The sequence below is a fragment of the Martes martes genome (genome assembly GCF_963455335.1).
Source record: "Martes martes genome assembly, chromosome: 18".
Taxonomy (NCBI): domain Eukaryota; kingdom Metazoa; phylum Chordata; class Mammalia; order Carnivora; family Mustelidae; genus Martes; species Martes martes.
The window spans coordinates 39161844-39174545 of NC_137906.1; the positions used below are offsets into that span (position 1 = coordinate 39161844).

Genomic DNA, 12702 nt, shown 5'->3' on the forward strand with positions numbered 1-12702 from the left:
TCCCCTGGCAAGGCGCAAGGTTCTTGAGAGCAGTAAAGGAACCTATGGGAACTTCACACAGTTCCTTAAAATGTCCTGGTCTTGTTTATCTTCCATCAGAGTCCCCCACACATAAACACAATCACAGCGATATCGGTACCTGGTCCCGTAACCCTAACAGATTAGCCAGTAAGGAAAATGCTGGATTCCTGTGGTCAGACGTTTGCTTTTTAATCCTCTCAAAGTTCCTGCTCCTTGAGATAGGAAAAAACAAAAACACCAGCCCCCAGAATGTACCTGGCCACAGGAATAAATGTCATCTGGCAGGAACACCTCTCCAGCAGCAGACACGTGTGCGGTTTGCAACAGCGAAGAGAAACAGCGGTTTCTTACTGCAGATGCCACCTCTCCGGCCACCTGAAAGGGCACCATTGGCAGCTGCTCTCCCTTCCTGGGCTCCCCAGCTACAAATCCTGAACAAAGAGTTTCTTACTGGGGACAGTAATAGCCAACTGAGACACACAGAAAGACTGTCCCAGTGTTAGCGGCTAACTCCCACAGCAGAACTTCACGACACCATCAGCGTGCAGAGAAAGATCCATTTTGTCTAGCATGACGTTCATCCACATCTCCTCCCAAAAACCAATTAAGAGACAGAAAAGGAGAATAAACACAGGAAGGGTGGACAGGCAGGCCCGTCTGGTTTTGGCCTTCTCTTAGCCTTCAGGCCCGTCAGAGCCCTAAGGCCCACCTGCCCCCTGCCAGGAGCCACCATGATCACTTTATCCAGACTGCTCTCCCCTTACACCTGGGCGCCATTCTTTCTTCCTATCAATTCCTACCTTCCTAACAGTCCCACAGGTGCTGTCGTTATATGGAAAGGAGGTGGGAGAGGCAAATGTGTACACGGGAGGGAAAATAAACCAAATTCACAATTTTCCTGAGATGCTTATCTTCTGAGTTCCAGCCTAGACAAAACTCCAAACTCTGCTCAGAGTTCAATCTCAAAGCCCCAAGTAACAGCCCACAGGTTCATCTGTGACTCAAGACGAAGGCCTTCAAACAATGAACAACTGTAGCTTCACAAGAAAGGAAAGAAGCTAAAAGAGAACGAATCAAAGCCAGCCACATACTTTCACAAAGGCCAAGTGACATAACTCCAGCCTCCTGCCTGCAAGGAGAAAGGAGGAAGGGACTGGGCACAGAGGACCTGAGCAGACTGTGGCAAATGTCCACCACCGGATCAGCAGCAGCAAATACTCCAGAGGGACACGGGCCTGGTCCTGAGCAGAAACCAGTTCTATCAGGGAGTTCGGGTTCACTCTGCACCTGGGGACATCACGGTCCCGTGGTATCCCAAGAGTGTCCATGCTGGCAGAAAGCAGTCAGAAACAGGCAGGCACCTGGATCTCATGCCAGTTCTGACCCAGTCCCTAAGTTAGAAGCCCTCCAAGTCCCAAGTATCTTTATCTGAACTCAGGAGGACCCAACAAGGTGAGCATGAAGGTCCCTTCCAAAACGGAAATACCGGGGTCGTCCTAGGACAAAACAACCGGTTTCAGAGAGCAGAGCAGGGCCATGGGCCTAATTTCAATCAATAAGAACTAATACTGTTTCACCTCACCAGCGCTAAGTCACATGGACCCCTGACAGGATGCCCTCGAGTCACCCCACCTCTGTGGGATGCTTCCTGAGCCCCAAACCCCAGTGTTATCACCAAAAAACATCCAACAAACCCAAAATAAGGGACAGTCTACAAAACACCTGACCAGTACTTTTCATGAAAAGCAAGGAAAGACTGAGAGTGTGTCCTCCACCAAAGGAGACCAAGACGACATGAGGAAAACTGAGTGTGGCTGCCGGACAGGGCCCCGGGGGAAGCTGAGAGAGCCCAAACCAGCACTGCATTCAGTTCAGAGCCTGGCGCCCAGGCCCACTCCTTAATTCTGACAGATGTGGCATGGCCGCGTAGATGTTAGTATCAGGGGAAGTGGAATGAAGGGTCTCTCTCAAATAAATAAATAAATAAATAATCTTAAAAAAAAAAAAAAAAAGATTTTATTTATTTATCTATCAGAGAGTGCACAGGGAAAGCAGCAGGCAGGAGAAGCGGGAGCCCGATGCTAGACTCAATCCCAGGCCCCTGGGATCATAACCTGAGCCAAAGGCAGACGCTTAACTGACTGAGCCGCCCAGGCGTCCCACCCCAAGTTTATTTTAAAAAATAAGTTTGTCTGGGGCGCCTGGGTGGCTCAGCGGGTTAAAGCCTCTGCCATCGGCTCAGGTCACGATCTCAGGGTCCTGGGATCGAGCCCGGCATCGGGCTCTCTGCTCAGCAGGGAGCCTGCTTCCCCCCTCTTTCTCTGCCTGCCTCTCTGCCTACTTGTGATCTCTGTCAAATAAATAAATAAAATCTTAAAAAAAAAAAAAAAAAAAAAGCTTGTCTGGAGGCTACTTTCATAGCTTCAAGAAAACTTAAAGGATCTGAAAACATCCCGTCATTTAAAAACTTGATCAGAGTCAGTGCCTCAACACTAATTTAAAAAATGTAGGTAGGGTTACTGAAGGAAAGTAATACACTTGAAAAAAAGAAAGAAAAAAAAGCTAACAGAGAAAGTTTAGAATACGTTTCCTAGAATTTTCTAGAATACATTACCACCTTCTTCAGCCTGCACTGCCCAAAAGTCTTCCGCTTTTGGAAACAGGTTTCCCAGCAGCAGAAATGGTGCTCCCTCCTCAAACTTCCCCCACGCTTGGCTGCGCCCCTGCTCCCCTGCCCTCTGGGCCGCCCTGCCAGGAAAGCCCTCCGTGCTCAGTGCACCTGGGCCCAGGTTCTTCCGTGCTCCTCTCTGGAGCAGCCCCATAAAGGCTGGCAGGGCAATGCTCTTCTCTTGGGGCACTGTCTCCCTTCAGCCCCCGGGGCATGGCTGTGGTCCGTGGGGCTCACGGGGGTGAGCGCACACGCAGGCTGTCCCCCACCCACTAAGCTGCCATCATTTTCATGCAAGGGTTCCTTCAGGCCCTGAGCGCGCAGCCCTGGTTCCGTCCGTGTCTCTTCTCCACCATTAACCCATCCTCACCCCCCCTTCCACCCCAGAGACATACAACACAGGGCCAGCAGCTTCTGCTCAGGAGAGTTTTCCAAGATTTTAAAAAAAAAAAAAAAAAAAGTCATTTAGGTTATGAGTTTTGTTTTCTTTTTTTAGAAATGAGAATAAAATGCATTCGCAAATAAAATCTATATTTAGATACACATTTCTAAGCTGTACATCTGATAATAACCAGCTATGTACACACAATCAGTAGAAGACTATAATTTTGACCAATGAAAAAACCCCATGAAAGAAAAATGCCAAACTGCAGGAAGAAAAAAACGAGTTAACGACGGAAAAAGAGGGCAGTAAACGCTGAACGTCAGAGGTCACACACTGAGGGTACAGATGATTCTCCCAGCCTCCTGGCGGGCCTAAGTCACAGGCCCCTCTCGGAGAGGAAAGAATGCAGAACAGCTCAGTGCTTACCCTCAAGGAAGGAAGCCAGTCAGTAATGACAAGAGCCCGGAAACGGGCAGTTATCAAGCTGCTTAGCTTTCTAAGTTAGCCAGCGACCTCACCTGCTCCCAGGGTCTGGCTGCGGTGACTCTCCAGATCAGACCTTCCTAAGAACACAACTGAGCAGAGTCAGAGTCCGGGCACTTTTCCCAAAGAATGGGCTGGTCCCATCATCTCCCAAAGGAGGCCTCCACGCAGCACTGCTTAGTGGCCAGCGCTGGCACACGCCAAGTCTAGCATTCCCGTCGCTTCCTCCCTCCTAGGATGGTGGCTCTCTCACTCACTGAGCATGGTGACTGAGAGGTGCAGAGGTCCCCTAAAGGAACCTCTAAGATGAGGCGGGCTGCTTGGACACCCCCAGGACCAGCAGCCACACAACCATCCACGGAGGGTGGCGCCAAAGTGGCTGCACCCGACACAGAGCACACGCCCCTTTTAGGACTGGACACTTAGAAATGCGAGCAAAGTCGAGGCCTGGGGAAAGCCCTCACGGACCCTGCGCGCAGCAGCAGAGAGCTCTGCCATCTCCCCTGAGGGCCCTACATCATACGGGGATCGCAGCTTGGCTTCTGGTCAGAGGACTGGCAGGGTGATTCTCAAGGATCTTTTAAGAAAACAGTCCTCCTAAGAGGAAAGCAGCCGCCTCTCGTGCGGAGTCCACGTCCCCGACGCTGGCTCTTCCACAGGTCGGTACTCAGATCTGGTGACGTGAGGACAGCGCTCGCAGCAGGGCTCACCCCCCACGGCGGCAGCGCCAACGGGAAAAGCCCCCGCACGCGCATGCTCACACTGAGTGCGCGCGTCCAGGTTTACCCCGACAACGGGTGGCCGAACCCTGCCAGAAGAGCCGCAGCACGAAGACAAGCCGACCTCTGAAACACAGCCTCTCGGGGTCGAGCCGGCGATGCTGCAAAATACATACAGGAAAACCAGACACCCCTTCCTCAGTGGTATTTCCTTAGACGATGCAGGAGCAGGACGCGACTCCGTGTTTTTAACCCTCCGGCTGCTTCCTAGTTTGGAGCGCTTTCATCCCGGGCATTCAACAGGCCAAGAGGTTAGGACGAAGCCCTGCCCCGCTCAAGGACGCACAGCTCTAAACGGAGGAAGGGCATCGGAATGCACAGATTCAGACACGTTTTTGTGAGCCAATAACGAAAGTGGGAAGACAGACAGGTAAATGACAGATACACCACAGGAAGCCCGGATAGGAGAACCATGAGGAGAGCATAAAAGAGAGTCAGAGAAGCCGTCTAGGGGGTGGTTTCCACTGAGGGGAATTTCTTCAGGCAAAGAGGAGAACCCGGCAGTCCAGGACGTCCGGACACCACCCTGTACAGGCTGGGAAAGAGGGCACACGGCAGGGGCGTCTGCGGAGGGACCCTCATGGAGGAGGAGCAAAGGGACAGGCCATGAGAGGCCGGGGAAGCCTCAGGAACGATGCTACTGGGCACCCTTCCAGCAAGTACTCACTTCTCGAGGCCCAGGAAAAGGGGGCCGGGGAGAAAGCAGGTCATGCTTCGAACCCCACCAGGGGAGAGACTGCGCAATGAGAGCACAGGGCAGCCGCCCTCCAGCTGGAATCACTTCCTTCACTGCGCAGCAGCACCCACAGCCAGGCCACGACGAGTCCACGCACCTGCTTCACACTGGGTTCAAGAGCAAGGGTCCCCCCACCATCGGGTGGAGCGGGAGGCCCTGTGCTCCCCGTCTCTCAGAAACAGGGAGGGTGAGCAAAAAAGTTAACTAAGCCCCGCACCTCACAGGTCACCACTGCAGGTCAAAGCACATAACGAGAATTTCTGTAAGAGTCAAGCTTCCCTGCAAATCTTATCGGCCTCCCCTGACAGCACCGATATGTAGCTGTCGCTCTGAGATACAACTCCCACTGCAGCACAATTAATTCCAAAAGAGAAAAACAGGTTGAAGAATGAGACTTTAACAATGAATTCATTGTAACAGCTAAGCTCTCCGCCGGATGAATTCCGACTGAAATACTGCCGAGAAGCACACACGCAGCCGTCTGCGCGCAGCCTCGCGTCAGCCCTCTCCAACATGGGCAGACCTGCCACCAGCTCCATAAACGTGCAGAAGACACAGACCTCCACGACGAACCTCCTGGCATGCAGACATACCTTCACACGACACCTTTAAAGGCTCCGCTTCCCCGAAGGCCACAAGCTGATTCAAAGCACAGTGGCTGGTCCACAGGGCACCGAATCCTGTCTGTGGGGCAGGGGAGGTCACTAGGCCACAAGGAATTATGTGCCCACCTTCCTCAGGCCCCCGGACAACACTCCAAATGAAAACCATACTTGTTTGTTCTTCCATGAGCTGTGCACCAAGGCAGGGGCTAGGATAGGGCACGTCCCAACTTTTCCACGCACAGACCGCGCCGCGCAGTCGGCCCTCCTTCTGTGGGCCTCCAAGCCATCCAGCTATTTAAGCAGAAACCTCCATCAGTTGCTCTGAGGAAGGATATGAAAGCTACAAACATAGATCCTTCATAACAAACTACCTCTCCCAAGACATTCAAAACGACTTGCAATTTCTTAGGGAGTAAAAAGCTCAGTTAAAATCAGGAAAATTTCCTACACTAAGAGGATGGAAACAGATTTTGTGCAGCTACAGAAATGCAACCAGCCAAGCACTGAAAACAGACCAAGGACCACCATGAACCCAAAAAGGCCTTTCTCCTCTAGGGTACTATCATCAGACCGTATTTCCCATTAATCTTGAAAAAATGCACTCTGTCTCTTGTTCGGCCAGAGACTGGATACACCACTGGTTCTAGGTATTCAAACGATTTTTTAAAGGGTCTGGTAACAAATGTGAGCCAGTTAAACAAGACGGCACTGCGGAACAGGCCTGAACAACACATGTCCAAAACTTGGTTTCCACACCAACACTTCCTCCCCGGCGACCTGCCCTTTGAACCTGCCTTCAAAACAGCTGCACTGGCCCACCATGGCCGGCTGTCATCCAAAGGGCAGGCCCGGAGCTCACACATACCGGCCCGCGTCCTCGCACCTGCTGAGGGCGTCATTTCTGCATCGAGTGCTCCTCGGCAGCATGTGGAGCTCCAGCAAAGCCCATTTCCCGAGAAGATACTCCTTAGGAACAGACGAAGTCTAGTGCCAGGGAAGGTTCTCCACACTCCAGCAACTCAGAGGGGACCGAGCTGCTCACCCGTTTGTGCGGCTACTCCCCATTCATCACACTTTTGCCTGCACGCACCCAAACCCCACGTCAGGCAGCTCAGGGGACGAGGGCACTGAGTGAAGAGGATGACACGCCCAGGACCTACCTTTTCTTTGTCCTCCAAGCTGTGCTAAAGGAGCCCAGAGGCCAGGACCTGCTCGGAAGAACTGCCCAGGACCGCTCTGTCGGCCCCACAGCTCCGCAAGCCGCTGCTGCTGCTGCGATCCTTCCCACGAAACACTCAGAACAGCACCACCCTCCACTCCCATCTCTGAGTACAGGGACCTTGCCCTGCCAGCTCCCAAGTGCAGCAGGGGTGTCACAGGGACAGAAAAACATCACACCACGCAAGACTCAGGAGGAGCAGCCCAAAAAAGGAGTGTGGAAATCAGAATCCACTTCTTTCCATGTTCCGCATTTTCCCAGCCACCTTCCCGCACAGAGGCAGCCACCCTTGCAGAAGTCGGAGCCGCCCTACCTAGAGCGCGCCGCGCCGGGAGCCGCTCTGCCTGATCTCCCGTTTTACCTTTCACCGAATCTCTGCCCAGTTCTTGTTCCCCAAAGGGAGGATTCCAAGCCTCACCCGTTCAGAATATCAGCACTCAAACACAGATGGAGCACAGCCTCTTTCCAAACAGCTGCTTTCTGACGGCGTGAGGCCGAAACAGGCTCCAGGGGTCACGGAGTTCAGCCATCTGCCCAAAGAAATAAATAAGCGTGCCGTCCTCCCGTGTGAAGATGGCCCTCCTGCCTCCAGGGCGGCACAGTCCGCACATTCAGGCACAGCTCCCAGGGAAAACGTTCTGGGCAGTGGCACCAAGTACTTCCTCAAGCCAAGTGCTGTGCCGTGCTGCCCAGGAGACCCTCCCTCAGGACGCTCCTCCCATGGGGGGTTACAGTGCTGCGCAGGTCAGCTGCCACTCCGTGGTGGGTTCACACTAAGCAGATACGATACCTCCCCACATCCCAGCTTCCACACCTGTAAAATGGGAAGGACACCGACCTCACACAGCATTGCTAACAAAATCAAGCAACACGGGGTGAGCTATCTGGAAGTGTCTGCTTCTACAGTAAGTGCTCAAGAAATGGTTCCTCCAGTCTCCGGCCCACCTGAAAATCAAGAGTAGACAGACCGTTTTCACACTTCATTTGTACTGCTCCCCCTGTTGGCTGTACACGCTCAGAGAGATGGGAAAATTCAGTAATTGGGATGGGGGCTTCTCCACACGATGCCACCTTAAAAATCTAGATGCAGGGAGGTCTGGGTGGCTCAGTCAATTGGGCTTCTGCCTTCAGCTCGGGTCATGATCTCAGGGTCCTGCGACCGAGTCCCACATCAGGCTCCCTATTCAGCGGGGAGCCTGCTTCTCCCTCCGCCGGCTGCTCCCCCTGATCATGCGCCTGCACACACACGCATGCACGCTCTCTGACAAGTAAATAAATATATATATGCATACACACACACACACACATAAAATCTAGATGCAAACCCACCTGAAGCATGCAAATCTGTCTGTCTGCAAGTGAAAACCCAATACTAGGGGCACCTCCGCCTGTCCTGAGGGGAAATATGGCAAACTCTTAAGCAGGGAGGGAGGGGAGCTAGCTGAAAACACAAAAGCCTTGTCCCTCCCACTTTCAGACAGGGAGATCTATCCTTGATAGTACGATTCATTTTCTCTCACTGGATTCCAGCATTTTTGCACCAGAAGGGTGACTTATGCAAAGAAACTCCAGATGTCCCATGCCCATCGTGCGCAACAACCAAGACCACGAGAAAATGTATTCTTTGTCTCTAGCTATGACCTCCACCAAAGTACACACCTTGCACTCCAACAGCATCGGTGTTTGAAAGTTCATTTTACACACTTCCATGGCTGTCGTCACCCCCGGCCTCCACTGAGGCTCGCCAAGAAGCCCAATTCGTGTTTTTGCCTGTTAGCCCAGACACCCCAGGGTACAGTCACATGTTGCAACGGTCAGAGACGGCCCCTTCGCCTTTCACCATTTTCTCAACCGAACAGGTCCTCCTCTTACACTCCGGATCGTCACCCATCTCTACAGTGTCCCTAGCCTGAAGTCCGAGGCTGAACTGCAGAACGTTCAAGAACCTGCTACATTAGTTACAAAATGCGCGGTAACTCAGTGTTTTTTCTCAGGAGAGGAGTTACACCTTCCACCAGATTCTCACAGGGGTTCGGACTCCCCAAAATGATTAAGAACGGCTACCACAAAGCTGTATGCTGGAAAACACGCGTCAGGTAAGCTTCCTGGATCTTCACTCACTTGAGCAATTTTTATTTGCCTTTTGAACCAAATTTTGCAAGCGGTGCCGACATTCTTCCATCACCCACTTTCACAGTCGCTCCCGAGGTATAAATTCTGAAACCACCTTTGCGACTCCCAAACTCAGAGAAAACATCAGAACACCGAGGATACTTTTAGCAACAGAGGAAAAAACATGGAAACACTAACGATACTTTTTAGCAAAACATTTCATCCAACAAGTGCTTTTCTTGTTTCTTTTTCCCCTGCAATCCCTCCTCGCTGTCACGATCACTCGCCCCTCGGCAGCAGGTTCAAGTCCGACCTCCCCGGGGCTCCCCATACTCGATGCCACTGCTGGAGAAGAGCCCCAAGGCAGAAAAAGCACCCAGCGCCGCTCCGCCGGGCCGGGAGTCTACCAGATCCCACCCTAACCGTGAATTTGGGGGAAGCCTGGAGCATCAGGTGCTCTGAGCAAGAACTCGTCCCTCCCGCTTTCGTGCGGTAGAGGCAGCGGGACCCCGTTCCAGGTGAAGGCCCAGGAAGGTTCCTCCGCAGACGGAACGAAAGCGAACCCCGGAGGCTCAGCTCCAGGCCGCGGCGCGCCGAAAACAAACTTTCCGAGCACTTCCACCGCGACAGGCCAGTGACACCTCCCCGGCCTCCCCCGCCCTCCGCGCGTCTGTCAGCGCCCCCGCCGGGCAGGCGCCCGGCGCGCCGGGGCCCGGGCTCCCCGTGGCGGCCGAGAAGCGCCCTCACGAAGCCCGCGGTCCCGGGCCCGGCCGCCCGGCCGCAGGTGAGGCGCCGCCCGGCCCTGGGGACGCGGGGCCGCCCCGCCTCGCCGGGCCCCGGCGGCCGCCGCGCTTGGCTTGGTGACGGGCCGGCGCGCCCGGGCGGCCGGCGCGCACTCACCAGCTGGCTGGTGGTCCTGGCCATGGGCCCCGCGACGGCGCGGGCGCCTCCCCCGCAGCGCTGCGCGGCTCGGCGCCTCCTCAGCGTCCTCCTCCCCGCGGCGGAGCCCCAGCAATGGCCGCCCTCATCCTGCGCCCGCCCCGCCGCCCGCCGCCCCCGGCGCCGCCCCGCCCCCGCGCGACGTCGGGCGGGACTTCCGCCACCCTGCCGCCGCTGCCCGCGCCCATTGGCCGCGCCGGCCGTCGCTCCGCCGCGACTCGGCCGGCCTCGCCGGCGCCCCCGAGCCGCATTTCCGGGTTGGGGACCAGCGGGCGGGAGCGGCCCGGCCCCGCCTCGGAGGGGGGGCGGCCCGCGCGAACCAATCCCGGGGCCGCGGGGCGGGGCCGGGCGGGAGCCGTGGGGGAGCTGTCATCCCCCGAGCCCACAGGGGAAACTGAGGCTCGCTGGGGCCCGCGCTGGCCAAGGTCACGCCCCAGGCAGCGGCAGGGTCCCGCGCGTGGCTCGGACCGGGAGCCGGGCTCTGCGCAAACACCGACAGGTGCAAGTCGGCGGCCTACGAAACGGACAGGCGCTCGCGGACGGAAGCCCGGGCTGTAAAATCCCACTTGTAAGGCAGAAATCACGGCTGCTAGTCGCACGGACACCTTTGGAGCTCTCTTCTTTGGTTATGGCCTTGTGGGGTTTTTGGGTCGTCGTTACCGTTGATGTTGATTGAATTCTTTTTGTAGTTGTTAACGACGGTGGTGGTGGTGGTGCTGGTGTTCGTAGTTATGGTAAAATATACATAAAATTTACTTCCGGAACCATTCTAACATCTGCCATGTGTACAGCGGAGTGGCATGAAATGCATTCGCACTGCTGTGCTACGACCACGCTGCTTTCAACAAAATCCCCATCATCTTTGCTAACTCAAGTTTGCATACTTTTAAATAACCTTCTTTTCTACTTCCGAAAGAAATCCGTGTTTATTTTTTTTTAAATGACAATTTAGACAGTACAGAGATTAGATAAACGAATCCATAAGCCCAGTAACTGGAATTAATTCTTGAACAGCCGTGATCTCTGCTAACATTGACCAAGCAATTACTTTTTTTTTTTTTTTTAAAGCACTTACTCTTACTGAAGAATTTTCCTGCCTATGGGGCGCCTGGGCAGCTCAAGTCCGTTAAGTGTCTGCCTTCGGCTCCAGTCATGATCCCAGGGTTCCCACTCCCTGCCCAACGGGGAGTGTGCTTCTGCTTCTCCCTCTTCTGCTCTCCCTGCTTGTGCTGTCTCTCTAATAAACAATCAAATCTTGAAAAAACAAACAAACAAACAAAAACAGAGAGAGAGAGAGAAGCATCCGTGCTAGTGTGGCCCGTTTTCAGGTGAGGAAGCTGAGGCACAGTGGGGTTCTGTAACGTGCCCTAGATCTCACAGTGCCAGAACCAGGATCTTGATACCCATATGCCAGAGGCTATGCCTTGAGCATTAGGCTCTACAGCCTCTGCCTGTCCAAGCTTCCAGTCTTCTGTACACAGAAGCACCTTGAACAACAATAAAAAAGGTCAATATAACTCCTACTCCCCAAAAGGGCTTCTGCGGTTTTGACCTTTTTTCATTTAGCCATGCATGGTCCTGCACCCCGTACGGCTCTCCTGACATCAGGCCGCCGTCCTCCCCGGTGGTGAGGGTTGCAGGGGACTCCACTGGAGGCACCTTGTAACTTCTAGATCCATGCACTTACTTGATGGAGCTTCCTCCACGCGCTGAACTGGTCCCAGACTTCCCCCTCATAAACAAGGCCCCGCACTCAAATTCAGTCACACCTTTATTTATTTCCTTGGGATAAATTCTCAGCAGATGGAACCGCTGGGCCCAAGTACGGGGACCCTCTCGGCACCTCTGCTACAGGCTGCGAACTGCCAATTGCTTACCCCATCCCGGAGATGAACCCTCAGTGAACATAAATAGAGACCAGCTCTTAGCACCATGCCAAGCCACACGGAACACTCGGGAACACTGGGAACACTATCCTACATCATAATCCTTAGCACAGATTAAAAGTAGCACATCTGGGGCGCCTGGGTGGCTCGGTGTGTTAAGCCTCTGCCTTCGGCCCAGGTCGTGATCTCAGGGTCCTGGGATCGAGCCCCGCATCGGGCTCTCTGCTCAGCGGGGAGCCTGCTTCCCCCTCTCTCTCTGCCTGCCTCTCCGCCTACTTGTCATCTCTCTCTCTCAAATAAATAAATAAAATTTAAAAGTAGCACATCTGATTTTGCCCGCAACAGCCCTGTGAGCAGCAGGCAACTGTGACCATTTCCGTCTTTCACATGAAGGAAACGAGGCTTTCGTGCCCTGCTGCCTCTCAGTCAGAGTCAGCAGGTCACAGAGCACAGAACTCAAAACCAGCCCCAACCAGCAGCCCGGGCCTGCTCTTGGCCACTGCACTCAAGTGCCTCCCAACAAACCCTTCTTTTGTGTTTACTGTAGTCCTCACAAAGCAGTAACAACTTGTCCTCAGGGAACGCTAACCATTTTGAAAGATTTATCTTAATTCTCATCACAACCCTCCAGATACTTAGTATTTGTTACCGTCTTACACGGAAAATTTGCCACACGGTACACCAAATGCAATTGTAAATACACAGCTTTAGATTCTAAGAAAAATGTATCTATATTTAGGTATACATACACACACACACACACACACAGACACACACACACACACACGAAGAGCAACCTTTCTCAGAAAGTGACTAATGGATGTGCGCCACGAAATGACAGAGTAAATCAACAAAGACGACAACGTGAG

At 53.8% G+C, this 12702-nt stretch overlaps 1 protein-coding gene across 1 annotated transcript in view; it reads right to left on the reverse strand.

The window, feature by feature from the left end:
• PDPK1 (3-phosphoinositide dependent protein kinase 1) overlaps positions 1–10044 on the reverse strand; it is a 66593-nt gene extending 56549 nt beyond the window's left edge. The window contains 1 exon segment of the mRNA XM_080829840.1: positions 9909–10044. Within this exon segment, the coding sequence (XP_080685966.1) occupies positions 9909–9932 (24 nt within the window). The 5' untranslated portion in view covers positions 9933–10044.
• Between the last annotated feature and the right edge of the window lie 2658 nt (positions 10045–12702).